At 31.1% G+C, this 26,239-nt stretch overlaps 4 protein-coding genes across 6 annotated transcripts; 3 read left to right on the forward strand and 1 right to left on the reverse strand.

The window, feature by feature from the left end:
- Positions 1 to 816: 816 nt before the first annotated feature.
- Positions 817 to 10,003, reverse strand: LOC140671904 (cilia- and flagella-associated protein 43). Its single transcript, XM_072903619.1, has 18 exons — positions 9,834 to 10,003; positions 9,384 to 9,563; positions 9,140 to 9,311; positions 8,744 to 9,003; positions 8,328 to 8,655; positions 7,773 to 8,109; positions 7,223 to 7,488; positions 6,819 to 7,082; positions 6,371 to 6,642; positions 6,067 to 6,280; positions 5,186 to 5,532; positions 4,700 to 5,006; positions 4,160 to 4,509; positions 3,883 to 4,064; positions 3,146 to 3,744; positions 2,601 to 3,017; positions 2,429 to 2,530; positions 817 to 2,369 (listed from the first exon to the last, which is right to left on the reverse strand). Exons 2-18 carry the CDS (start codon positions 9,407 to 9,409, stop codon positions 2,046 to 2,048), a joined length of 4,767 nt encoding a protein of 1,588 aa, XP_072759720.1. The 5' UTR covers positions 9,410 to 9,563; positions 9,834 to 10,003; the 3' UTR covers positions 817 to 2,045.
- Positions 10,004 to 14,591: 4,588 nt separating this feature from the next.
- On the forward strand, positions 14,592 to 17,890 carry LOC140671711 (uncharacterized). The gene is made up of 4 exons (XM_072903259.1): positions 14,592 to 14,823; positions 15,898 to 16,740; positions 17,074 to 17,370; positions 17,551 to 17,890. Exons 2-4 carry the CDS (start codon positions 15,930 to 15,932, stop codon positions 17,778 to 17,780), a joined length of 1,338 nt encoding a protein of 445 aa, XP_072759360.1. The 5' UTR covers positions 14,592 to 14,823; positions 15,898 to 15,929; the 3' UTR covers positions 17,781 to 17,890.
- Positions 17,891 to 18,487: 597 nt separating this feature from the next.
- Positions 18,488 to 20,519, forward strand: LOC140671692 (uncharacterized). Of its 2 annotated transcripts, none has more exons than XM_072903223.1 (4): positions 18,488 to 18,595; positions 19,748 to 20,065; positions 20,154 to 20,252; positions 20,365 to 20,519. In XM_072903223.1, the coding sequence occupies exons 1-3, from the start codon at positions 18,574 to 18,576 to the stop codon at positions 20,210 to 20,212; spliced, it is 399 nt and encodes a 132-aa protein (XP_072759324.1). In that variant the 5' UTR covers positions 18,488 to 18,573; the 3' UTR covers positions 20,213 to 20,252; positions 20,365 to 20,519. The 2 variants fall into 2 exon arrangements, with proteins under 2 accessions (XP_072759324.1, XP_072759325.1); XM_072903224.1 differs by having other exon boundaries at positions 20,370 to 20,519.
- A 478-nt stretch (positions 20,520 to 20,997) lies between these two features.
- LOC140671722 (uncharacterized) lies at positions 20,998 to 26,232 on the forward strand. Of its 2 annotated transcripts, none has more exons than XM_072903271.1 (10): positions 20,998 to 21,230; positions 21,625 to 21,852; positions 22,214 to 22,315; positions 22,378 to 22,528; positions 22,712 to 22,783; positions 22,842 to 22,985; positions 23,244 to 23,631; positions 24,510 to 24,769; positions 25,029 to 25,445; positions 26,050 to 26,232. In XM_072903271.1, exons 2-9 carry the CDS (start codon positions 21,702 to 21,704, stop codon positions 25,438 to 25,440), a joined length of 1,680 nt encoding a protein of 559 aa, XP_072759372.1. In that variant the 5' UTR covers positions 20,998 to 21,230; positions 21,625 to 21,701; the 3' UTR covers positions 25,441 to 25,445; positions 26,050 to 26,232. The 2 variants fall into 2 exon arrangements, with proteins under 2 accessions (XP_072759372.1, XP_072759374.1); XM_072903273.1 differs by having other exon boundaries at positions 25,029 to 25,357.
- The last annotated feature ends 7 nt before the right edge of the window (positions 26,233 to 26,239 follow it).

Genomic DNA, 26,239 nt, shown 5'->3' on the forward strand with positions numbered 1-26,239 from the left:
TTAAATATCAGTAAATTCAGCTGCGACATTTAACATTCTCGTTAATTTTTCAGAATGAATTTCTCGCGGGTAGCATCACGGAGAAAAATCCTTGAGGTAATTTTTCTCCGCCGATCCAGTCTTCATTCGCTTCTTTTATTGTATTTTCAAGTTTATCAGACCCGTGTCCTCGGTGTTGTTTGACGATTTCGTGTCCTTCGTTCCGGTTGCTCTTGCGATGCGACACACGCATACGCACGCGATACGCATGTCGCATCGCATGTGTTAATGTATGTACATCGCGCGGTTAGAATCGCGTAGACCTTTGTTTGTTGACACACGAGAAAAGTACCAGTGGTAATTTCCCCTTGCTGGGGTCACGCGATGATTTCGCAGCTCTCTCTTTTCCTCTATCATCGAAAGATCGCGAGCTGAATAAATAGCTCGAGACTTGTATTCGTCGTTTCAAAACAGCATTCGATAAATATGTAATCTATGAGCTCGACATAAATATCAGAAATATAAAAAAAAAATGCGGACGGTGCTGGGATATACATTGTTTGTAATTATATAAAATACTTTTAAAAAAATATATAATTTTGTTATCATTATATTATTTTGTTACATCTATATCAAACGAAATATCGTGTATGTAGTAAATGATTATTGGAGTTAGAGTAACACTAATATAAAAGATTATATAAATAAATTTTTCTAGCGTCGAGAAGTCTAAATTGTGTATGTGCTAAATTTCGATTAAATTATTATTTTTTACAAATTATAAAATTCTGAAATTTTTAATTTGTTATCTATGGTAAAACACTATTTTTTTCTCTATAATTTTAATCGTTACATTTATATATAATTTACAACCAGAAAACTTATATCTTATCTAATCGCCACAACAATGCTCCGCAAAATAATATTGTTTTTGTAAAATGGTTTAACTATCGCATTACCAATGTTAAATGTTATCAATCAGATAAGTAAATGTGTTAATAAATTCTTGTTGATGGACCATTATTCTGACTCGCAAAAAAAACAAATGTTGACGTTTAAATGTAAAAATGCACGTGACTAACGATTTCCGCGTGTAATTTCGTAATTCACTTTTGTAGGTAACTGGCACGTGCTGAGATATCGAGACATCTTCGTGATAAGCAAAACTGTTGAAAAAAAAAGCATTATGAATCACTGCAGATAATTCATGCTGAACGTTACTAATACAGATGAAAATTCTAGTGCTGTTATCGTTTAGCCTCGTCAGAGAGTAATATCTGTCATAATTTATTTCGTGGTAAATATCGTAAATGTTAAATACAATATCTCGTAAAAAATTACCAATTATAGTTTATCGAGATTGCTGTAATAAATATCGATATTTTTTAAAAGAATTTGTATAATCTGCGGTGACAGCATATTGGTACAAGTAAACATGATATAAAATATAAAATACTGAATGTTTTTCCTGTGCACAAACAAATCATGCGAATATAAGACAAGATGTATAGCTCTGAAAAAGTCTGGAATATGCATAGAGAGCAAATAATATTATTTTAATATATTTAATTAATCCAGGAAAATCAATTATATTTCTCTTTGTGATTTTCAAACAAACAATTGAAAAATCATATTTTCAAGTGCAACATCGCTTAACATATCTGTTTTTATCTTCAAGAAATGTTTAAGCTTTAGAATGAGATAATGGTACAGTAATATTACTTTCCTGATTCCCTTCTTGGAACTAGCAATTTTCCTTCATCGCACGCGCAAGATCGAGATCGGAATAATAAGTATTAGTAACAATAAACGTAATCGAAGTTATATCATTCCCTCATTATCGTGCGACCGTACAATCATAAATCTGTAATTAAGCAAGACGATTAAAGATGCATTAAAAGTATCTGACGCATCTTTCTTTCTCACGTTTCCCTATGCATTTATATAGAATAAATAATACATTTATTGTTAGTAAGAAAAACGAGACAATTTTATGAAATTAATTTCAATGATTATTTTATTGCAACTCTGATATTCCCCGCGATTTTTTCCTCGATGTATAAATCTTATGCGGTTTTAAACTGCAAGGTCGGATACGTTCGCAACTTTAAGACTTCTAGATGAGCGTGTAAGGTAAGCAGCTGTTCATAATTGTTCTCCGCTTTTATGATAAGCCCGGTACGTCTTGCGATCGCAGCAAGTCTCATCCTACGAGATTCTTCGTCCTTTTTGCGACACGGATCATTAAGCAGCTTGCGAAACTCTTCAACGCCCGACGACTTGGATTTGATCTTCTTCGACATCTTGTCATTCTTTTTCTTCCACTTAGCCATTAACCGCTTTGTTTCTTCCAGACGTGTTTGTTCCAGTGTTAACAACTCGCGAAATTTCTGAAATACATTTGAAATTTATTAGGTCATCCGTGTAAAAGTTCATAATAGACACTGACTTTTCGAAATATTTGCAAATTGGTTTTGATCTTTTCGTAATCTTGTTCTAGATTTACACTGCAGGGATCACGGGTCAAGAATTCAAGTACGTTCCTCGTAATCTGAAACGTACAAGTATATTATGCTCTCTTCTTAATATCAAATGATTGAATGTGAGAGACTAAATACGACCTTGAACTGTTGAACATCTTTCAGTTCCTGCTGCAAATCATCCAGTATCATCTTCGCGCGTGCATGTTGCCATTCTTGTTGCGACACGACCTTTCGCAAATGCATGGATTTATGCATCGCCGCCAATTTACATTTTCCGGTTTCGTTGATACAATCATTGACACGTAAGAGCTCTTCGCGCGTCACGAGAACGCCGTTTTCGTAATCGGACGGACAACCTTGCAACGGGATCTCAATCTGACCCATTTTCAGGACGAGTTGGATCTCCATTTCATCAGAAAGTTCTGTAAAGGATTTCTCTCTGTTCTCCAGACAGATCTTTTTGCACGCAACGATATTGTCAGCTGATTGCATCGCCTTCTGATAAAATGACAGCGTTTGTTCCGCCTCGGCCATCTCTACCGCACAGCATCTCACCTTTAATAATTATATTCACGTTTTTAACGCTGCTATGACTTCTTTAATAACATCAGCTCAAAATGATTATATTTATATAAATAAATATATAAATTTAATATAAATAAATTTTGCATCTTCATCCTTACTTTCGTTTCCACCTCGACCTTCGCTCTTCTCAGCTTGCACATAGTTTGCCAATGATTGATATTAATCTGCGACGGCAAGTTTCTAGGCATCGTATCCAGGACATCCATGCCTCTGAGGAAGTCCAGACATTCGCGCGGTAAAATGTTCGACTTCTCGCTGGCCGCAACACATCTCGCCACCTCTGTCAAATACGTGACGGACGTGGTGATGAGACGACCTATCCTGGGTCGCTTCTTGTAATGTCTGAACAAGTGGTCCACCATCGGCTGCTTCAAGTCCGCGAATTCGCTGCGGAACTTTGCCTCCTGACGTTTCTCCGTCTTGTTGAGATTGTCGTAGCGAGACTTTAACTCTGTCACGACTACCTCGAGTGAGTTACATTCCTCGGCGAGTTTACGTGCCTCTCGTGTCACCGGTGCCAGTTCATCGTCAGTGAAACGGACAATGTTTTGCCTGCCGTCAATCTCAGTACGGTGTCTCTGGATTGTGCGTATCCTCATCAATCTCTCTTGCAGGATCGCGCATTCAATTTGCATCTTCTTCAACTCAAGATCCTTTAACTTGTCGTTGAATTCCGTGATATCTCTTTGTAAGGCTTCTGAAATGCATATATTTGATCATTTTAATTTAAAAAAAATTATTAGCAAAAAGTCTGGGAATTATTTTAAGAAATTACTCTATTTTAATTGAATGCAATTGGTCTCTTTATTTTATTTTCAATCTACTTCTGACTGACCTTTTGTCTCGATGATCTCGGCTTGCAGTGTCGCTTTATATTTTTCTCGTTCTTCTTTCAGCGCTTGCATTTTGGATTTGTATGACGCGATAACTGTAACATCTTCATCGGTATATTTTGAAGGATCCTTTGTGATTAGACATTCAGGCACAGGTATTTCCTTTTTAACTTCGTCTTCCCATCTTGAAATAAAATTTTCAATTTCAAAATATCGGTTTTTTTATTAATACTAATTCTTACTCGTATCGCTTTTATTTGTAAACTTGGATCGACTCACTTAGATTCCAATACACCATCCATCATCTTTTCAAGAGCTCTCTCATAAAAATCACTGTTTCTTCCGTTTTTCTTTTCATCTTTTCGTTCCTGATCAATTGTTGCAATTTCAGACTCTTCTTGTCGTGACTGCTTTTCAAATATCTCGTTATCTTTTACAGTGACTATGTAATCGGGTATCTCTTCAATATTCCAAGTCGGTGTATCAATTGGTTCCAAAACGGAATCTATTCCGAACATTGTCTTCAATTCGGAAGCACAATATCGAAGCCTATCAATGCGTTCCTTTGCATATTTTAGTTCACGTTCTTTGGCATGTCTCATTTCCTCGAAAAGATTATTAAAATATATCTGTTTAAGAGAAAGTTAATTTAAACATTTTAAAGTGACTTTAACACATGTATTAATAAAAAAAAAATTTTAATATCGTATAAATATCTAATCAGAATAATTATTGAGTGTTTTCAATATAATAACATAATATAAATTTTTAAATATATATATATATTAATTTTTAATATATTTATAGTAGACGTCGCACCTTCAGTTTGCGTTCTCGATTTTCGATAATAGTGTCTTTTTTAAAAATAGTTTTAAGATTATTTTCACCAGAAAATAACAGCTGATGCGTTGAAGCTATACTTTCATCATCAATCCATTTATGCGTCGTGATACCCGATATACATAATCTTTCATCTTCATCCACTAGTGTACACCACTTTTTAGCCATCTCGTGTATTTTAATTTCGTCATAGTTATTTGTTGAGGATTCTTTATCGGAATCAAATTCTGCGAAATCTTGTCTTGAATCATCTTCTTCATCTACTGACTTATTATACACCTCATAACTAAAAGCATTATTATTTTCAAGTTTACATGTTAGAAGTTTTTTCAGCGATATATATATTACATTCTTATTATTAAATCTCAAGAAATATTTAAAAGACAGATAAATAAATCATGGATTAATTTTAAAATATAATATGCTTTTTTTTAAATATAAATGATTTAGAGAAAAAATAATTACCTATACAAAAACTCATCGGCATCTGAAGAAAGTTTATCCCATACTTTAAAATCATTCATTTTCCGAGTCGATGCGACGAGAGGATAATTATGAACTATCGTATCATCGCCGATAGATTTAAGAGCACATGGTTTTACTCGCAGCGAATCCCAAAATATTTCGCGAATATACGACGCTATCTGATCTCGTTGAGCGCATTCTTCTTCAAGTTTCCGACGTACTTCCTCTCTCTCAAGTCGTGCCTCTTCTATTTTTCGCTGCCGAAATTCGCGATCTAAATCGAAAGCCGAAATTGGCAATCGAGCATCCATTGATTTGCTTTCATTTATATCTAGAAGCTCGCGTATCTGTTATAAAATCTCTTAATGAAATAAATTACTAGTAATGGCAATAGAGAGCAAAGGAATATAGTGTATAACAATTGATATGACAAAAGTAATACAGATCCAAAATAAAATAAAAATATTATAATTGTGGATATAACGAACTGACTAATTTAATACATATTTATATAAATAATAACCAAGTTAAGAGCGTGAAAATAAAATAGCGCTATTATATAAGTTTATTTTTATTTCTATTTTATTTCTATTTTATTATCACGCTATAACTTGATTATTATTTATATGAATATATATTAAATTAGTTAGTTTATTATATCCACAATTATATTATTTTTATTTTATTTTTGCATCTGTATTATCTTTGTCATATCAATTGTTATACACTATATTCCTTTGCTCTCTATTGCCATTACTAACCATTTATTTCATTATCTAAGAGAGAGCCTCGACTTTTATTTACTTAAAATTTCTTAAGATTGTAATTATTTCTTAATTCTAAAGTATTCAAATTCCACGAGAAAAGATAAATACGTATACCTGATTCTTTATTTTCTCCAAATCGGCTATGATGGATGCTCGTAGAGGTAGAGCTTCATCGCGTTCGGCTTTCAGTTTAGTTGCGATTATGTTGTCTAACCAAGTTTCTCCTGCTAAACCGTACAGTTTGTTTGTACCGGAAGTGAAGTCTTCAATCGATAAATGTACACTCACAGTTTTGCTTTCCGTCAAGTTTGTTCTTGTTTCCGATAAACTGTTCGTATAATTAAAATGAATTATATGAATTTTTGTTTTTCGAGTAATTTAAATATACGATTGTGTAAGAAACAAGTAAAAGAAATACCGAACTCGACTGGCAACGAGATCTCCGTTTCTACCGAGAGAAACAATCGTTTCCCCAAAGCGCGAAGAAATTGCGCACTTTATACCCCCTTCGCTGCGATGGTGTGGCATAAAAATCGCAATCACTTTACGAAGTTCCATGTTATCTCTGACGACGATTAAGCCATCGTATCCATATGTTAAGACTCGAGAATCGGTCACGTATATTCCGATATTCCTCATTTGATGCATCGAGGATAGTACTTCCATAAGGATGACATCTTGAAAATCGTTCTGTGAAAAAAAATTTTCTTTTTTAAAATTTTTGAATAATGTTAAAAGAATTTTAAAATAAAGATTATATAGAGTTTTGAAAACTTATTAATATAATTTAAATATTTTGAGATTTAAATTTAATTAAAAATAGTTGCTTTTTTATAAATCGTAAAAAACAGTAATTCGATTTATACCTGTATCTCCATTTGATGTAACTGTTTAGATAAGGAGGGTATACCTAATATATTCAGAGGCTTATTCGTCCCGTGATAAAGCATCCTGTAAGGTCTAGATAAATTTATAGCACATACGGCACGTGTGTAGAATTTGTTTGAGACTTCGCAAGTGTACACAATCACTTTGTTACCGCCGATCGAAGCCATGGAAGAATTAGTCGTTGCAAGAACTAAGATTTCAAAGCGATTATTATTCCTCTTATATATTAGAAAGTCAGCAATCTGTAAAAAGAAAGAGAAATACTTAAATTCTTCTTGATTATATTTTTTATAAATATTTCTGAATTTATACATTCATATTTTTTATGGTTTTTATCATATAACTGCTAATTTTCTGTATAAAATTTATATAATTATCTTACATATCCATCAATTTCTATAAGTCCAAGAACATTCACAGGCTGTTGTTCAAATTGTTTGCCAATAATAAATATTTTGCCCGTTTGGGAATTGCCAATTCCTAAAAGTTCACCATGATGGGAGAATTTTATTCTGTCCAAGAAATCTCCATAAAGATGAAAGCAGTTAATAATTTTAGGTAACAATGTAATATCAATCAAAATACAATTGCCAGCAACACTACACGCTGCGAGTATTGGTAAAGTAGGATGTGATTCTGCACGAACAACTGGAATTAATATGTAATTCTAATTAACAATATGTTAATTAATTGTCAAGCCTGAGAAAATTATTTTATCACAAAATTTTTATTCTACATATATATATATATATATATATATATATATATATATATATATAAATTAAATCGAACGATGAATATAATTAAAATAGTAAATCAAAAAATTATACGGATATTATCTTAAAAAAAAGGATGACATATCCCATATAAAGAATAATTATTCTTTCAGAGTTATTATACATATATATGTGAGAGACTAAATTTGATTTTACCTTCACCGTGATGTTTCAGAGATAATCTCGCTATCAGTTTGCCGGTCGATACCTCGAAAATGCAAAGACGATCTAACTGATCTATCGCCGCGACGTGATCTGCGCGCTGAGATATAGAAAATAATGCTTTGTATTCTATCTCGTCCGTACAAATAACTTCTATGTGAGGAACGTTGTCGTACTGCGTATTAATTTCAAAAATCTCTCCACTTTTCGAATGCAACAAAATCCCATCTTTGAAACAATATTGCCTTCCTACTTTAATAGAATGGAAAGTCGAAATCGACCATACGAATTGCCACGACACGTTCCAGTCCGCCAATGATTTCCTATAAAACTAAAACATAAATATAATAATATAATATGATTATTATAATAATTATAAATAGACTAATAATTGGACTTTTACGAAAAAATAAATATAAATTAAAATTATACCTCTGTACAAAAAACATTTTTTTAAATATATTTCAATTAAAATCTTTCAAAACAGAAGAGAACATTATTATTAATTCTATTTATATAAGTGAGGGTTTATTAAAACAATATGCGTACTGTAATTTCATTATCACTATTCACAATTATTACGCCAGTCCTATGAGTGATGACGATCGGTCTGTTCTTTGGTGATTCGAGCGTCTTCGATTTTACCACCGAATACAGCTTGTTCGCATCAATCGCCATAAGCCATACGTTGCCGAACTCGTCCGAGACAAATAGGTTTCCTTCCGGCGTCCAAGACAAGGACACAATTCTGTGTTTTGGAAGTGGCACGTCCACGTGATGTATACTCACGATTTTCGAGCACGTGAGTACTTGATAGATTGAGAGCGTGCCGTCGATTCCGAGTTGCGATATCAAATGCGGAGAATTTGGCGAACAGCTAGTCAAATTATTCAATTTCACTTTTGGAAAAATAAAAATGCTCGAAAATTTATATATATATATATATTATTTTTGTTTTTATTTACCAAATTTCTTGAACGAGATCGTCAATCCTCGTGTTAAGCGCAGCCACGTGCTTACCGGTTTTCCAGTGCCACACAATCAGTTGAAAATCAGGAAAGTTTGTCAGGCTTACGAGATATTCTGTACCAGCGAAAGAACAAGATAAATAACCATTGACTTTATCCGGTAGAATGCATGTAGAAATTCTTTGTAGCGTTGGGTACATAAATATCGATATTTTGGGATTAAATTTTCTTTCGACTACGGAAAACATGGAAACTGTCTGCAAAATTTAAATCAAGTGTGTAATGTCATCGATAAATAAATAGCAAAAATTTGTTACTTTTCCAGACATTCAATAATCTGAATGAATAAACAAATTATACATTTATAAATCATAATTATATAATATATATTACCGGATGTCCAGCCAAACACGATGCGCCATCACCTCTTTCCTTGTTATCGAAACGCTCGATTCGCCTTTCTCTCGTATTCAGATCCAAAAAGTTCACATAAATGCCGGAAGCCGTTGCGATGGTTTCCTTTCCAACGAAAACAAAGTCATGAGATTTCCCAAACTTCACCCATCTGCAATAACAATTGTGAATAATAAAAAGTTGCAGTTAAATCTCGCACTGCATTTGCGAAGACAAAACGTACTTTGTTTCAGTTATCGAGAGACTCATTTCTCTTAATTTGATACCGTGTAGGAAATTCTCCTTGTTTCCACTATCTCTGTTATAATTTCATTTTTGCATGCGTATAACCAGTGTTTGGTTGCTCAGAAACCCAGATAGGCTAGCGTATCGATCGGGATGGCCATAAGACTATATATTTAATCTTTTCAAATGCATTCGTAAAAAGCCACATATTTTATTTGTTGCGTTTTTATAAAAATTAGTTTTATAATTTATTAAATTATATAAATCACACGCGTTTGTTAATTAATGAACATTAATATAACATAAATATAAATTAATTTGCTAATAAATATTTATGTAGTAAATACATATGTTCTTTATAAACCTGTGTAATTGATTTTTCTTTATTCGATTCTAAAAAATTGATAGAACGATTATTTTAAGAGAACGTTATAATATAGGAATTTACTTATTTTCGAACGTGTTTCGATTGTCAAAGAAGGGCGGACAAACATATACGATCGTCGTCTCCAGTATACATTGGTCATCTTGTACACGTCACCCAACACTATAAAAACAAATATCTATAGTGTGTTTATTTTAAATATTAAGCCTATCTTAATATGTAAACATCAGGATAAATACGAGCAACAAAAAATGTTTTCTTCCATTGATAAGATTTTTTTCTTTATTTATCTCATCTTCCTAGGAATTTTAAATCATAGTTTACATTGATGACCACAATTTGTAAAAACATTCTTTATTTGTTCACTCAACGTGAACATAATCACTCAATGTTTTTTATTTTTGACATATTTGACTTTAACATTTTACAATATGACTTCACATTATCGACCTGCATGATGGTCGAGAGAAAATTTTAAATTTACTAACGTTTATTATTTATTGGTAAAGACTAGATCTCTAGACTATCTTTAGATAATAATAAACTAGTTGCTACGTTAACACATCAAATGTTTAATAACATAGCATAAGACGAAAACCAAAATGCGAATATCATTATTCAACCACACGAATTTTATGCTTCTCATCAACTCTTTAATTATGGCACAATTAGAAAGAATTCAATGCCGAAACGTCCTGTAAATTTCGTTTTTTATCTATACATTTTAATTCGATTAAATATAGTATTTAGCTGTCAATACAAGACAAAAATTTTTTGTTTTTCGCATTTGCACATTATTTTTGAATATTAACGAGCTTGTATAATACATTTATTTATTTTAATTTTTCCTTATTAACAAGGATCGGCATATAAAAAATTGTAATATTGTCTGGTATGTGTAAACATTTAAAACAGCGATAACATATAATTTTGTCAAAATTTTAAATATTTAATGAAAATAATAGTAATAGTAATAATAAGCAAATTAAAGTATAATATTTTCCACAAGTCTAATAACTACTTATAATGTTATAAAGTGCGCTGAATAAAATCAACTGTTGTCTTATATTTATTGTTGTGTAAATATTTCTTTTAAGTTTATAATTACATTTATTTAAAATTAGTATAAAATTGTGAACACAGTAAGATATATATTAAAAGAAATATCGATTGATTATGAATATCAATGCAACATGCAGGGAACTTTTTTTCTTTGTCAAGGTTTAACTAATCTTGATAAAGAAAAAAGTTCCCTGCATGCTGCATTGGTATTCACATTCAATCAATATTTCTTTCGATATACGTCTTACTGTGTCTTATATGTAATACGACCTTTGTTATAGATATCTGTCACTTCTTGGTTGGTTACTGACAACATTCGGTAATAGTGTTCTTCAAATGTCACCTGTAGAAAAGAGATATATATCATTGTCGATTCATATAAAGCATAAAATGTATATGCCATTAAAATGTACATTTTACTATTTTTCTTTAATTATATAAATTTAATTTGTTAATTATAATCATCCTAATTTTGCTTTTATCATTTTATTACTTTGTATTTTTTAATTTGTCTTTTATATATACCTCGTTTATTTCTACAGGTGACATTTGAAGAACACTATTACCAAAAATGAATGAATTACTAGAATCACGATTAAGTAGTTTTAAAATCTTCCGAATGTCATATTTTTTGTTTATTCTCGGGTGTGATGTTAAGTATGACACATCACCGAGGTCTATAAATGCCTTTTCGCCACGTAATCCTGCAAATAATGACGCTGTCAACACAATAATAAACTATGTATATACTAAATTAAAAGCTCTAAGTAAATCTTTTACCTGGTGCAGCAAGATTGAATGGTTCCTGAGATCAGGATAGATCAAGACATTTGACTCATTTAACTTCAGCAGTCTCAAAATGTTGTTTCAATTTTCTAAAACTGATATTATTTATTTGCGTTAAGCATTTTTTAAGCATGACATACTAGAATAAAGTTTCGTGTATATATGTTATCATTTGCGAGTACGTCCTCTTCAGGATTAAAAAGGCTCATCTGTCTAACTGGTATTTGGTTTAGAATATTATCATTTGCACTCGGTTTCATAATGTACAACTTGTATAAATCACATAGGTCATAAACCGCAGCAAATCGATATAAATACAAAATATTCTATATTAAAATTTTGTAATATGATACTGCACAATACATTTCAAAACAGAAGAACCTACACGATATTATTATTATTATAACAAAACATTATTGTTATAGCAATATCATTATTAGCAAATATTTTTATTACACCATAAAAGTAATATTAATAATGTAATTTAATATATAAGATATCTTATATTTTAGTGATTTATTAAAAGTAACGAATCTACAAATTAGGCTTCTTTGATATGGAGCAATAATTACAAATTGATTTTCAAGATTATGTTTTATAATGAATGATCGATCTTATTATCATTATATATTGGCTTTTAATCGCTCAGTTTTCTAAGTCTTTTATTTATAAATAAAAGTGATCTAATTTGATCGTCAGGAATATTATTACAATAATATAAATATAGTCATCGACAATCTAAAACGTTTTCTAGTATAATAATATTCTCTAATGTAAACTATATTAAAAATATTTTTTACATAATTACATTAATGTAAAATGTAAATGATAATTTTTTGTTTTTAGAACCTTATTATTTTTCTACAATAATAAATAAACATAAGGTAATTTTGACGCATTTTGTATATTATTTGCTATATTATAAATGGCAAATTAAAGTTATTATAATAATATAATTAAAAATTTCCTAAATAAAATAAAAGCAAGAAAATAATTTTTTATATGTTTTATATATATAAATGTAAACGTATATAATAATTTTGACGAGGCATTTTTGAACTAAAAATTAAGTTGTACACTTTTGCATAATAACATTTTAAGCGCATTGTGTAATTAAAATTTATTATTAATTCTTATATATTTTTTAGATTAGGGCAATACAATAATTAATACAACACAATAATATTCATTGCAGCAACTTTTTTATTATATTATAACATTATATATGTATAAATATTTTTAACTAATCATTATTAATTATTTGTAATTTTATTTATGTTAACCACATCGTTGTAAATAAATTTAAGCGCAAATGTAAATAATATTACAATTTTCATCATTAATCGATATGTTAAGACTTGTGCTCACGGAATGGTCGACGGAAGTTCATCAATACGATGCAGTGTGTTTGCCGGACAAAAGTATCTTAAGTATTCTGCATGATCCCACCTGGTTGTATGACGAGGATAGCACTGGGCTGAATTATGATGTTTTAAAGAGTGAATTGATCGACAAGCGTTCAATTTCTGGAAAATACATAAGTTTATATATGAAACAGAATGATGTATTAATTAAATATTAAATACATTGATGTTACTATTGGAGGTGCGAAAGAAAACGAGAGAAGTTCTGAGGGGCTGCTATTAAATGTGCTAATTATTATTTCAGGCATAGACACATGACATAAATCTCTATAATCATTAGGCCCTTCCTCTCAATCATTTGCTATGCGATGGTGTCTCCAGCAGTGCCGGCGTTTGGGTAGGGCGCAGTCGGGCGACCGTTCGGGGCGCCAAATTTTTGGGGGTACCGCGCCGCCTGTACGTCTACGTCGTTAGCTCTGGGTAAAGCTAAAGGAAAATTTTTAAACTTAGAATTCCGAACTCTCATATGTGCGAGCATGATAATTATTAAAAATTACTAATTGATATTCATGCCCTTAAGTTAAGATCATTTTTGGTGACCGCCCGGGGTGCCAGTCATGCTAAACTCGGCACTGGATCGTCAAGACTTTCATTGGACAAAACATTTGCATATTTCCCCGGAAGATAATAGAATCATCAAAAGAATGCCACTAATGCCATTTAAGTATGCCACCGGATTAAAGTATTGTAGAAGGCTTAAAAAATAGTGACACCGTTATAGACTGCATCGTTCAGTGCATAATAATAGATTCCAAGTTTTAAAGAAGAATTGGATGAATCAGCTACGTCAAAAGTTAATAAATCTAATCTATTTCGAGAATTTCACGAATTTGATATTGCATTAAGCACTTTTAAAATATGAAATTAGTAATTTAATTTGTAAGTTAAAGTATAAATATTTGCCCTGTAGAATTAAAATTTTTATTTTTATGAATTTTTTCTGTATAGTTATTATAAAAAGTTAGATATAACATAATATTTACTCTAGTTTAAAATTAAATTACATTCTATAAATGTATTAAATTTATAAAATGTAAAAACTGATTCATTCAGTTTTTCCTTAAACTTCCTACTAGAATTTCCGCGTTCTCTTTGTTAATTTATAAAATTAATATCAGAAACGCAAATATCACGTTTTTGTGATAAATAAAAACGTTAAAACATGATTTAATTTTCTGCTTTCTAATACAGTTACTGCAAAATACGAATCAGAGATACTTTTCTATTTACTTAGTTATTAATAATATTAGAAATTTATTATTATAAATATAAATATATAAATATATAATAATATTATTATTACTAATTTAATACAATCATGAAAAAAAATTATTTATTATTTAGAATTTATTTGCAACATAAGACACCAGAACATTTTTTTTCTCATCCAAGAGATAATAAAAATTTTAGAAGACGACAGCCATCGATTGACGATTGTGGTGGAAGTGTCAAAGGAGCACGATGGAATAGTAACCTAATAACGTGAATCTCGTGCCCCTTCCGATTGCGAACGACATATATAGAGGAAGCAAAGGCGATGATTTTTTATTCACGAGCGTTGATCGACGTGAGTGTCTGCCAAGAGAATGACGAGAGCTTCGTGAACTTGCCACTCGGTCAGAACGTTTTGTAGCGAATAGATTTTTGTGTTTAGTGCGGAAGTGAATGAAATTTATATAAGGAAGAGATTTATAAAACCAGGTTCCTGAAGAACAATTAAATTAAAATTCGTCATTATTCTCAAAAAGTGGAAATCTTTTTCTTAAGTGTAATTACTCAACGTATGTATATTCGTTAAAAGATTGTATTACTTGTAAACATTTTTCGTGTTTACTTTTAACCCCTAGCGAATATTATTTGTTAAAAATAAAAATTAATTATTGTAACTAATATAAAAATATAATAAATAAAATTTTGCACACATATACATAAACTAATATTAAAACTAATTTTTTAGAATTCTTTTAATTTTAATTATTGTAATTATATAAATTCCGTGATAGAAATTAACAAAAATTATTATTTTATACATTATAGTTGAGAATTAAATTAACTTTTAAACTCATGATTCGATCTAGCTTTGTTACATCATTCTAGGTAGTTTTGTTACATTATTCTATCTAGCTTTGTTACTAAGTGCTTATCTCATTCAAAATAATTTTGATTTCATTATCTTTGTATAATTATCTAAAAAATAATTATTATATATTTTATATATTGTAATGAAAAATACTATAATAATTAAATAATTAATTTAATTTATAGTGTGAGAAATCATAAAAAATATTTATAATAATGATAATATTAGATTATACTATAAAAATATTCGTTGTAAGGCTGCAAATTGCAGCTATTTTATTGTTCTGTATCCATGAATTAAGGTCATCGTTGAAATGACCGCTGAAAAGGGGCGAAGACCGCTACTCACTTAGTATGCGCCGCAATCGTTTGTATTTTGTATTCAAGAGGGATCTTTTACACTCATCTAGAAGGCATCTCATGTCATGCTTGTTTGTACTACTTGTGCATCCTTTTTTCATAATTAAAACAACATTTATTCCATAAAAGATCATTTTCGGGACTTAGAAATATGTATATATCTGTATTTCATCGCGTTAGATAGATTTATTAAAGAATCTATATTTATAAATTTTTAAATAATTACTTTAATAATTTTTATAATTACTCTTAATCACTTGACTAATTATATCTGTCGTTAAGTCTACAAAATGTGTGATTGCATAGTATTATTAGATGCTTTATTTCTATTTATTCCATAGCATTACCTATAAAGTTACCAATAAAGATCTGTTTTACGATTTTAGGAAATTGTTTATAATGTTTTTATCTTGCAGATTTTCATTCTTTTTTAACGATAACTTACAAAATGGTGTCTCATTATCAAACACGAAAGCATCGACCTGGTTGGCGTCTAGGAATCTTTCTGCTATCTCTAGTATTGGTCTCATCTCACGAAGCTGTGCCTCCAAATCACCAGGATACACCAGATGTATCGACCTTGAAGATAGAAGCCAGAGAATCCGAGGCATCGATAATTCTGGGAAAGGATCTTGTTCTTGGTCCACCTTTGTCGACTAGAGCGTCGATCGTCGCTGATTTCAGCAACTCCGACGACCCTGCGTCGACAAAAATTAACTCCCTCGTACCTTCCACGATTGTCAACCGGATATCTTCTGGAGAACATGCCAAAAACGTTCTCCAGAAACCCTCCGTCTCGAAGAATGAGACTTCTCGAGGGTCTTATATCGTTGACAGCCGCTATCGAGGCAACAAAGGCCCGAAGACTGTCTGGAAAAGAGACAGCTATCTCGAAGCACTAAGGCACTCACGTAACAGCGACGATCCGCGAGAAGGGATCGTGCAGACCGACTTGAAGACGAAGACGAATAGAAGAGAATATGTACAGGGGCCCCCTTACAGGCCGGAAATGGAATACGGTCCGCCCGAATCATCATACGCATCCAAGAACCCGCGAATCACATACGGGGGCCCTAGCGATTCTTATCCCCAATCTTTCAAACCATCATCGTCAATGGGTCACAATGATCGTTACAACGGTCCGCAGAACTCTTATGGTCCGCCACAGACTCCCTATGGACCATCGCAAGATCCCTCGCTTTATCCGCAGACTTCTTCGTACGGACCTCCCGGAAATTCTTATCCACCACCCCAACAAGGTGAGAGCAAAAATACTGTTACAGTCAAAACATTTGTTAAATAAATTTATATTATATTTAATAAAATAAAATTCTATAAATAAGTAAACATATATATATATATATATATATATATATATATCATTAAAAAAATTTAATTATTTTCTTTTCTATCTTTTATCTATTTTTTGTTCATAATTATTATTAAGAATTTATAATTACTACTTGGCTTATTTATATTATATATGCTAGTAATAAATCGATACAATCCAATTTTTTTTTGTAGCGAAAGTTTCTTTTCAATTTTAACATTAGTTATTCTTAATCACTTGATTATTTCCTGATTTGTTTTAGGATATGGTCCTTCTATACACACTTCCGTTCCAACTCCGATCTACGGTGCACCTTACGCACTACCGGATGTATCTCACATTTCCCTTCTACCGAGTTTCGATCTAGGATTGCCATTTGCTCTTAAACTAAACGCATTCACTATTGCAAAAATCATATTGAAGTTAGTGATCTTTAAGATGATTGTGAAATTTATCGCAGCAATTTGCTTGTTACTCTTCATACCGAAACTTGAGATAATTAAGAAAAAAGTCTCTAATAAAGACGACGACGACGATGAAGAACGTAGTTTATCATCGCGTAAGTTGTTAGATTAATTAAATTACAGAGCGTCTCTCTGAATCTTTGACTTTAATTATAATGAGAATTTTAATATTTAATCCAATGATTGGAATGAATTCATTTCTAACTTAAAACATTGGTTTATTATCTCCTTAATTTTACTATTATTTTTAGCTAATGCCATTTTATATTTTTCAGCTTATACAAGTTTGGAAACACTAAATAATCTCGAAGGAGTAGTAAAAAGTTCCGTCGAGAAGTTCGAGGCGCAAAACAGCACTCGTTCAAATTCGACAGAGAAATGCACGACAGTTACATGTCGCATGTCCGAAGTGCTTACGTTCCATGAAACTTGGTACGACTACTTGAATTTATTCAACAGCTACGTGGAAGAAGAGAGGCAGCTAACAGGACCGAAAGAGCAGTGAAAAGTTTACATTATCATCACATTTCATTGTCATCTTTGTACTTATTATCGTAATTATTTATACATATTTATTTATCTATATTTTATATAAAAAAAGATATTTTTTCGATATATCTCTCTTAAAAGTTTGATTTATGCTCCTGATTTTTAATCATACATGGTTAAAATAGCATAAAAAAAATTTTAACCATGAGGAAAAATCCTTTACAAAATGCTACAAACGTGGAACATCACTGGGTTAATCTTGTAATCGACGTCATCCGAAACGTTTAAAGAAGATTGCAGAAATAATCTTTCCTTTCAAGCATGACATCAGAATTATTCAGTGCCATTACGTACTAATTGTAAATAGTGAAGTGCATAAGTGTGCTGGAAAATAAAGGTTTTACTCTAACACATTATTTTTGCTCCATTTTTTGATAATTAAATAATATGTAAATATATTGACGTAATGGTAAGAATATGATGTTCAATATATTCCTTATTTATTATATTATATATATCTTATTTATTATTTGCATCAGATAGCAAACGTTCAATTGATTAGCTGCAATATGTATTTTCTTTGAAATGAACATATTACATTTGAAAGTCAGGTGCTATATAAAGCATGATTAACTCGACTATCATGATCCGAGCATAATACACCCTACTCTTCATTCCTCCCATGTGGGGATGGGGATTTGACTCGGTTTATAAACGTAGCATGATGACACAATATGCCAGTCTTCTCTTGATTCGCCGTGTCAAGAAATCATCGCCGAGAAATTTCAAGAGAAACATCAGCCGAAACGATGGAGGTAGCAATTATAGTTGGTACGAAAACTGCACCGACTTTATTTAAAATTTTTTAACAAAATTATCGCGATAATTTCTGCAATTAATTAAATATATAATAACTTTATTAATCGAATTCAAATATGTGACATATTGTTTAAACTATTGAAGACTTTATTTAAACTATTAAACTATTAAACGTTTAGATAAATATTTACAAATCTCATTAAATTGTTGGTAATAATTATTTATATATTTATTAATTAGTTTAATTATTTATTTTTAAAAATATAAATACATAAGACTTAATAATACAAATTTTATATATACAATTCTCTGATTAGTTGATTTTATGTCTCTTTATAAGTTTAATATTTTGATCGTTTTTTAATTTTTAGAGTTTGTCTGAACAATTTTAAATCTCAAATATATTTATTTAAAAAAAAGAAAATTATTAAGATTATTAATAAAGTCTTAATTATTACTGTCAAGTGTACCTTTTGTCTCGCATTTAACTTGTCCTTTGTCTTGTTTTAAATCCTGCTTGATTAAGATATTACATCATTAAAATTGTTCCATTATAAAGCGATAAAAAGTGAAATTTTTCAATTTTTTCCAATTAATTATTTATTAAAACTGTTATTTACGCAAAAATTATTGAGATTTTCAGTGAAATCTCTAACCGCAAAAGATTAAAGAAAACATCTTTAAACTTGCGTGGGTTAAGTGTCCTTGAGCGAAGAAACGTCGCAATCACATAGCAAGGAGCGGGCTTGATCTCGATTTAAAATAAACCTTGATTTCAATAAAGGTGTAATCATTCAATAGAGATGCGTATTAAGGCCACACAGCATCCCAACGAGATGCTAAGCCATTATCAATTGATTTACGTAATACCGTTCTCCACAACTTGTCAACGAGAAAAATTTTCAAAAATTACATTACTCATTTAAGTAACGTAATAATAACAAGATAATAATCTCTTGTAATTGTTAAAAGATATTATCAACAGCTTTATTGAGAAAAATTTTACAATAATTTCGTAAATCGCAACTGCAATTTAAAGAAAAATTTACTTTATTATTTTACAAAAAAAAAAAAAAAAATACAAATTAATTATAAAAAACATTAATCAAGATATTTTTGTGAGTTAATTTAAATTTTTTATCCTCTTTTCTTAATCTTTTCCAGCATTTGCGTTCCTCAGCATGTTTACGTTCTGCGAGGAGACGTATGCTTTTCCCGATGATGCAAAAGCAACCACCATGAAGGAAATAAAGGAACCTATGAAGGATATAAAGGAAGCTATCACCGGGACCGCGTCGAAGGACGTAAAGGATGCTATCAAGGCTGCCAAGGACGCGAAGAAAAGTAAGAAGGACTGCGCTCGAGAATGCGGGAACGATTATGATCCTATTTGCGTTCACGATCCCGCTGACTCTAACTTCAAACCAAGGACTTTTGGCACACAATGCACTTTGGACGTTCATAACTGCGAGATGGGAACGAGTAAGTATATACTCGAAAAAAAAAAAATTTTATTATATTATATAAATAATAAATATTATAATCATACATTAATTATCCCTTATCGCAGAATTGGCTGTGAAGAGTAAAGGAGAATGTCCTGGATCCGGCGGAGTAAAACTGTCTTAAACAATCGCTCGATTTCAGGGGATCATCGAGAAACCGCAAGGTAGACCGTCAAATCAATCATTAGATTTTTATTATCGCAAATTTATTTATTATAGTTTGAGCAAAGTATCGTGATATATTGTAATTCGATGCGACTCTTTCTATGATTATAGAGTAGATGGAATTACTGAGAGAAAAAAACACAGATATATGTAATTACGCGGGAAAATCTCTCTGACAACAAAATTACGCCAAATTACACGCTATATACGATTACACAATGTAAAAGTCAAAGTGTATCTATGTAATAAATATTAATAATGAGCAACTATTGATTTTGTTTCTTTCATAATCACTTCCTTTTCTGCGACTTTGATACATTCATGTTGATTCTGGCATGTGGTTTCTAATTTATGTAAATCGATACTGAATATTATATTTTGAATATATCTACGCACATTTGTGAATCGGCTTTCTAATCGATTACGATCTGTTCTAATGCAAACACAAAGTCAGTTCAATATTTTCTTCTAAATCTGGAATAAACAGATGATTTAATTTTTAACACCTGTTTTACTTTCTGTTTTTATTGCACACATTTATCCAATCATGTAAGCGTAATTGATTACATATCGTATGCATTTTTATTTCAAGCCACTTTTGATTCTTTATCGTTATTTTATATCATATTTTATTTTATTGAAAAATTAATATTTTTCAAAAACATTTTGATTTTTGCCATTATTGATTATTTTAATATTAAATAGAAAAAAAACGTGTATGTGACTATAAAGATATGATGTAATCTTTATCTTATTTTTTTCTTCAACATATATATGTTGCACATATGTATACGTATCAATATTGGATTACATAATATATTTCCATCGTTTTTTCGCAGTTACACTGTACCGAATGATGTCGACACACTCCAGACAAGCTGTCATTACCGATTGACTGATAATTGACTGACAAATGTAACAGCTTTATAATTTATCTTCTAGAGGGCTAAAGAGATATTAATTTAAATTAAAAACAGGTAGGAAAATGGCCGAATTCGAATTTACTCAATATAAATACTTTTCTTTTATTTTCTTATATATCTTGTTTCGTGATCTTTATTTTTTCTCTTAATTTCATTAATTATACTGAAATCAAATAAATAGTAAATATTAGAAATTAATTATATGTAATTTAACTCTACTGTAATGTTAAAATATATTACATCTGTATAGAATAAATTATTCTTTATAAAGATTTGATGGTAAATATAGTTTCTTATAAATTTCGTAAATATCAGAAGCATTATTGTGTTGCTAAGCTATATGAATGGCGCATGTATGTGCATGTAAAAGAGCGTAATTTGTATACGGGTGGAGCTATTATCCGTCAATCTTCGTTATAATAAATTTATCTTTTAATCAATGCCCAAGATAATGAGGATGCGACCACGAGCGATGAAGAATGACGGCCGGCCGCGCGTCCTCAGTCCCGTGCACTTCCATCTACAATGTGTCATCATCTGGTCCGTATAATGCGTGACATGACCGACTTATCTTCAAGATTTTACTGCGTAATTGTTCTCTTTTTGTTATGCGAGACGAAACCGTACCCTCTAGTCTCGTACACCTGCACGACCGCAAGCACGCGGACACTAACAGGTAATCAATCGCGCGAATCAAATAATTATCGGCGACTGGATCTGATAGTAAAAATCGATACCAAAATAATGCGAGAAGTAATTTGATCGAAGTCTCATAAAGTCAATAATTATATGCCACGCTGTTGAATAGTAATATTATTACATAAAATGAGATCGCAAAATATTATTTGTATAGATTTATGCCTCTGAAGATCACGTTTCTTTAAAAATTCTAAAACAGAGAAAAAAATGAGATTTTTATATAAAAAAAAGGCTAAATCAAATGTATAAGATTTTCAAAACTTTTTTATCATCTCTTACCTGTCACCCGTCGATACGATTTAAGATACGCGACTTTGAAACATTTCGTATAAGCGCAGATACGAAACGTTCACCGACTTCGGAATCGATGTCGATGTTTGAAGAAATGGAGAATCGATTGTCGAGCCTCGAGCGAAGACTACGAGCGGTCGAGCAGCCGGGTAAGAGTCTTGCGATTCGCATACTTGGTGGACACACAAAAACGTACCCAATACTTTTGCAGTTTGGCAAATCAGCCTGAGGGAAGAAGACTGGGAGATTTGCGCCGAGGGACCGTGCAAATGTGTACCGGAGGTGAAATCAGTGTCCTGTTGGAGATACGATCTGCTGGATCTACCTCCGACGCAACTGGTTCCCGCCGATGTATTAAAACTGTAAGCTTACAACAATTAAGAATGCCTAGTTTAAATAAATTTTTTCTTAAATAAAATAAATGCATATTTTAAAATTTATAAAATTACGATTTTAAAATATTATTTTTCCATAGAGCATTACCGTTGCAGTCTCAATACAAATGCTTTGAGAATGGAAATCATTTGTTTGACATGTCCTTTTAGGGATCTCGGGAATAATCGACTTAGCGCCCTACATAGAGACACATTTAGAAACATGACGCAGCTGCATCATTTGTAAGTGACGTAAGTAACGACAGTGAGATGAGAATTTTAACAAGATGACGAATTATAGAGATCTGAGCAGCAACCTTATCGAGCATTTAGCAGCGAATTTGTTCCTGCCGTTGCACGGTGTCGCAAATGTCAGGCTTAGTAACAATCTGTTGAAGGAGACGCAACAAAATCAATTTTTCGGGTTAAGGAATCTTCGAATACTGTACGTCAGACATTCAATAATAGAAAAAAAAAATTTATGAAAATTTATGTGTGTGTCGAAAATTTATAATTATAAAAACCATTTCTAATATAAAATTGCGACAAAATTTTTAAAATATCAAATTGCAATAAAATAATGAAAAATAGATATCGTCTTATATTTTAATTAAATATTTAGAATATTAAATAGATTCTTTACATATGTACACTATATATTGAAAAGATTATATGTAATAATTTTCCATTTTACTCCTCTTAGCGATCTCTCATCGAATAAACTCCGTAGTTTGCCGGAAGATCTTTTCTTGAGCAACAGACTTTTGGTTTTACTGGATCTCTCGTCCAATCGAATCTCGTCATTATCTCCCGATACGTTTCGTGGTCTCGGGAATCTCGAGGAATTGTTGCTCGGTAAAAACCGACTAACCGGATTACCCGTTCCAATTTTCCGAGATACGATTAATCTCAGACGCCTTGCCCTCGAGGAAAATCGTTTGAGAGAGCTGCCTAACGGTATATTGAAAGATCTAACTTCTCTCAAAGAATTAGACATGAGAGATAACAGATTGACAGAAATATCTAAAGGATTGTTGTCGGCCCTTGTGCAGCTAGAACTTCTGGAAATATCAAGCAATAAAATATCTCGTGTAAATATCATAAATTTCTTTATATTTTCTTGTTTTTAAAATCATAGTACCACATAATGTGTGTATGTAGCTAAAAAATATTTGGTAAATGTCTATAATTGTGTGTGTGCTACTGCAGCGAAAAATCAATTTTTTTCAATACCAATCGACAAAACTACCGTAGAAATGAAATGTATAAATGCTTTTAGGGAGGGACAAGTCTTTTTTAAGAAGTTATAAATAACAAAATTACATAAATAAATTTATTGAACATTTTTCATTAAATCGTTATGAGAAATTGACAAGAACAAAAAAAATGTATGAATTCGGTCGCTTAACGACTGAGGAATGCTTTCTTAAGAAATTACAAATGAAAAATTACATTTTTTATTTTTCATACATATGTTACTTGTACTTCCAACAATTGTTGGAAGTACAAGTAACTGCGGGGCTTCCACTTTTGAAAAAAATAACCTAACCCAAACTCAATTCCGATTTTGAATGGAAATAGATTTGAATTAGATTATATCTCTTTCGGAAGTGGAGGCCCCCCAGGGGGCCGGAACCCACTGTCTCCACGCATACACGCAATTTCTCATAACGATTTAATGAAAAATGTTCAATAAATTTATTTATGTAATTTTGTTATTTATAACTTTTTAAAAAAAACTTGCCCCTCCTTAAAAGCATTTATACATTTCATTTCTATGGTAGTTTTGTCGATTGGTATTGAAAAAATTGATTTTTCGCTGCAGTAACAATTATAGACATTTACCAAATATTTTTTTATGAGAAAAATTTAAATCTTATAATATTATAAAGATTAATGTTTTGATTGATGTTTTTAGAAAATTATATCTCTCTTTAGATAGTAATAAATAGTTGGATTTTTGTGATAGATTGATACAAGAGCCTTTCTCAGCATGACAGCGCTTCGAGAACTTCGACTAGGACATAATCATATAAAATACCTGCCACCTGGATTATTCAACAACTCTATGTCTTTGGAACGTCTTATCCTTTATAACAATCGCATAGAAATTTTAATAAGAGGCGTTTTTCGTGGATTATTCAATATTACTTCTCTCTTCTTGCAATCTAATAAATTAAGAGTGGTGCAATCGGGAGTTTTCGAAGATACACCGAAGTTGCAAAAACTGTGAGTCAATACTTGATTTTCATAGAAACATAGGTACAATTTTCAATTTAATATTAAACAGTGTTAATTTTTTTCTTGTTCAATACTATTATAAAAAATAAAAATTTCTAAAATTAAAACAAATAAATAAAATAGCAACTTGTGAACATTTGCTATTTGCTAGAATAATTTATGAGATTATATAATTTATGAGAAGAAATTTAAATTAACAAAAGAGATATATAATTTTTTCAATTCTATAATATCGTGTTTTTTTTAGGCAATTGGAATCAAATGACCTCTCTTTTTTGCCAGCTGGCAGTTTGGATGCCATATCGATGATTCAACAGATACGTCTGAGTCGAAATCCTTGGCATTGTGACTGCCGTGCCTCTTATATCGCCTCTTGGTTGCGTAGAAGATTCGCCAGCTTCGTGAATCTGACCAATCCGTTGCAGATACAACAAGCTTTGATATTGACAGGTAATTGGAGTATCTGGGAATTTGGAGCTGGTGCAACTTGTAGAGGTCCTGGTATCCTAGGTGACCAGTCGCTACTGCGTTTGACCTTTCACGAACTCTGCGAGGGTCAATGGGCTTCCATGAAGGGTATCGTACCTCGGTTACCTCTCGATCTTATAACGCCATCCGTTACGCAGCGTAAGATCAGAAAAGGCACAATTTTGGCCTGATTTTGGTATGATTTTGGATCTGATTAAATATTATATTTCTTAACGATTATTTTTATTTAAAATAATGCAATAATGTTAAAATAAAAAGTAAAGAAATACACAAATTTATTCGTAAACTTTTGTGCAACCGATACTGCGTTTATAGTTTTGCATATTAAATAAAAGAATTTATAAAATTATTATATACAGGGTATTCGGTAATTGGTGAAAAACCTGCTAATGGCAGATTCTTGAGATTATTTAGAGACGATTTTTCTTCAGCAAAAATGTCGAGGCATTAATAATTTCCGAGTTATAGGCGATTGAAAAAAAAGGCGTCTTTCGTAAACTAAACTTTTTGAAGTTAGAAAATTATCAAAACTATGTTCTTTAGTTAATTTCAGATAGAGTTTACTGTAATAAAATTTTAATTTAAAGCTTAATTACAATGATATATAATGATAAAAATTGGAAACTTGCAAAAAATGATGACATCTTTCGATATTTTCGCTGATGAAAAATCGACTCCAAATGATCTCAAGAATCTGCCATTAAAAGGTTTTTCACCAATTACCGGACACCCTGTATATTAATTATAATATAATAAAAATATATATTATATTGTTGCAGATATATAAAAGAGGTAAAATTAAAATACACAAGTTTATGCCTATGAAGCATAAATGCTACATGGTATTATAATTAAGCACTAATGTTAACAATGATTATAACAAGCCTCTTTCTTACAATATATTACAATATATTTGTATTCTTTTGATTATATGTATTTTTTGTTCCTATAAGAAATGCAGCGTGAATG

The sequence above is a fragment of the Anoplolepis gracilipes genome, chromosome 12 (assembly GCF_047496725.1).
Source record: "Anoplolepis gracilipes chromosome 12, ASM4749672v1, whole genome shotgun sequence".
Taxonomy (NCBI): domain Eukaryota; kingdom Metazoa; phylum Arthropoda; class Insecta; order Hymenoptera; family Formicidae; genus Anoplolepis; species Anoplolepis gracilipes.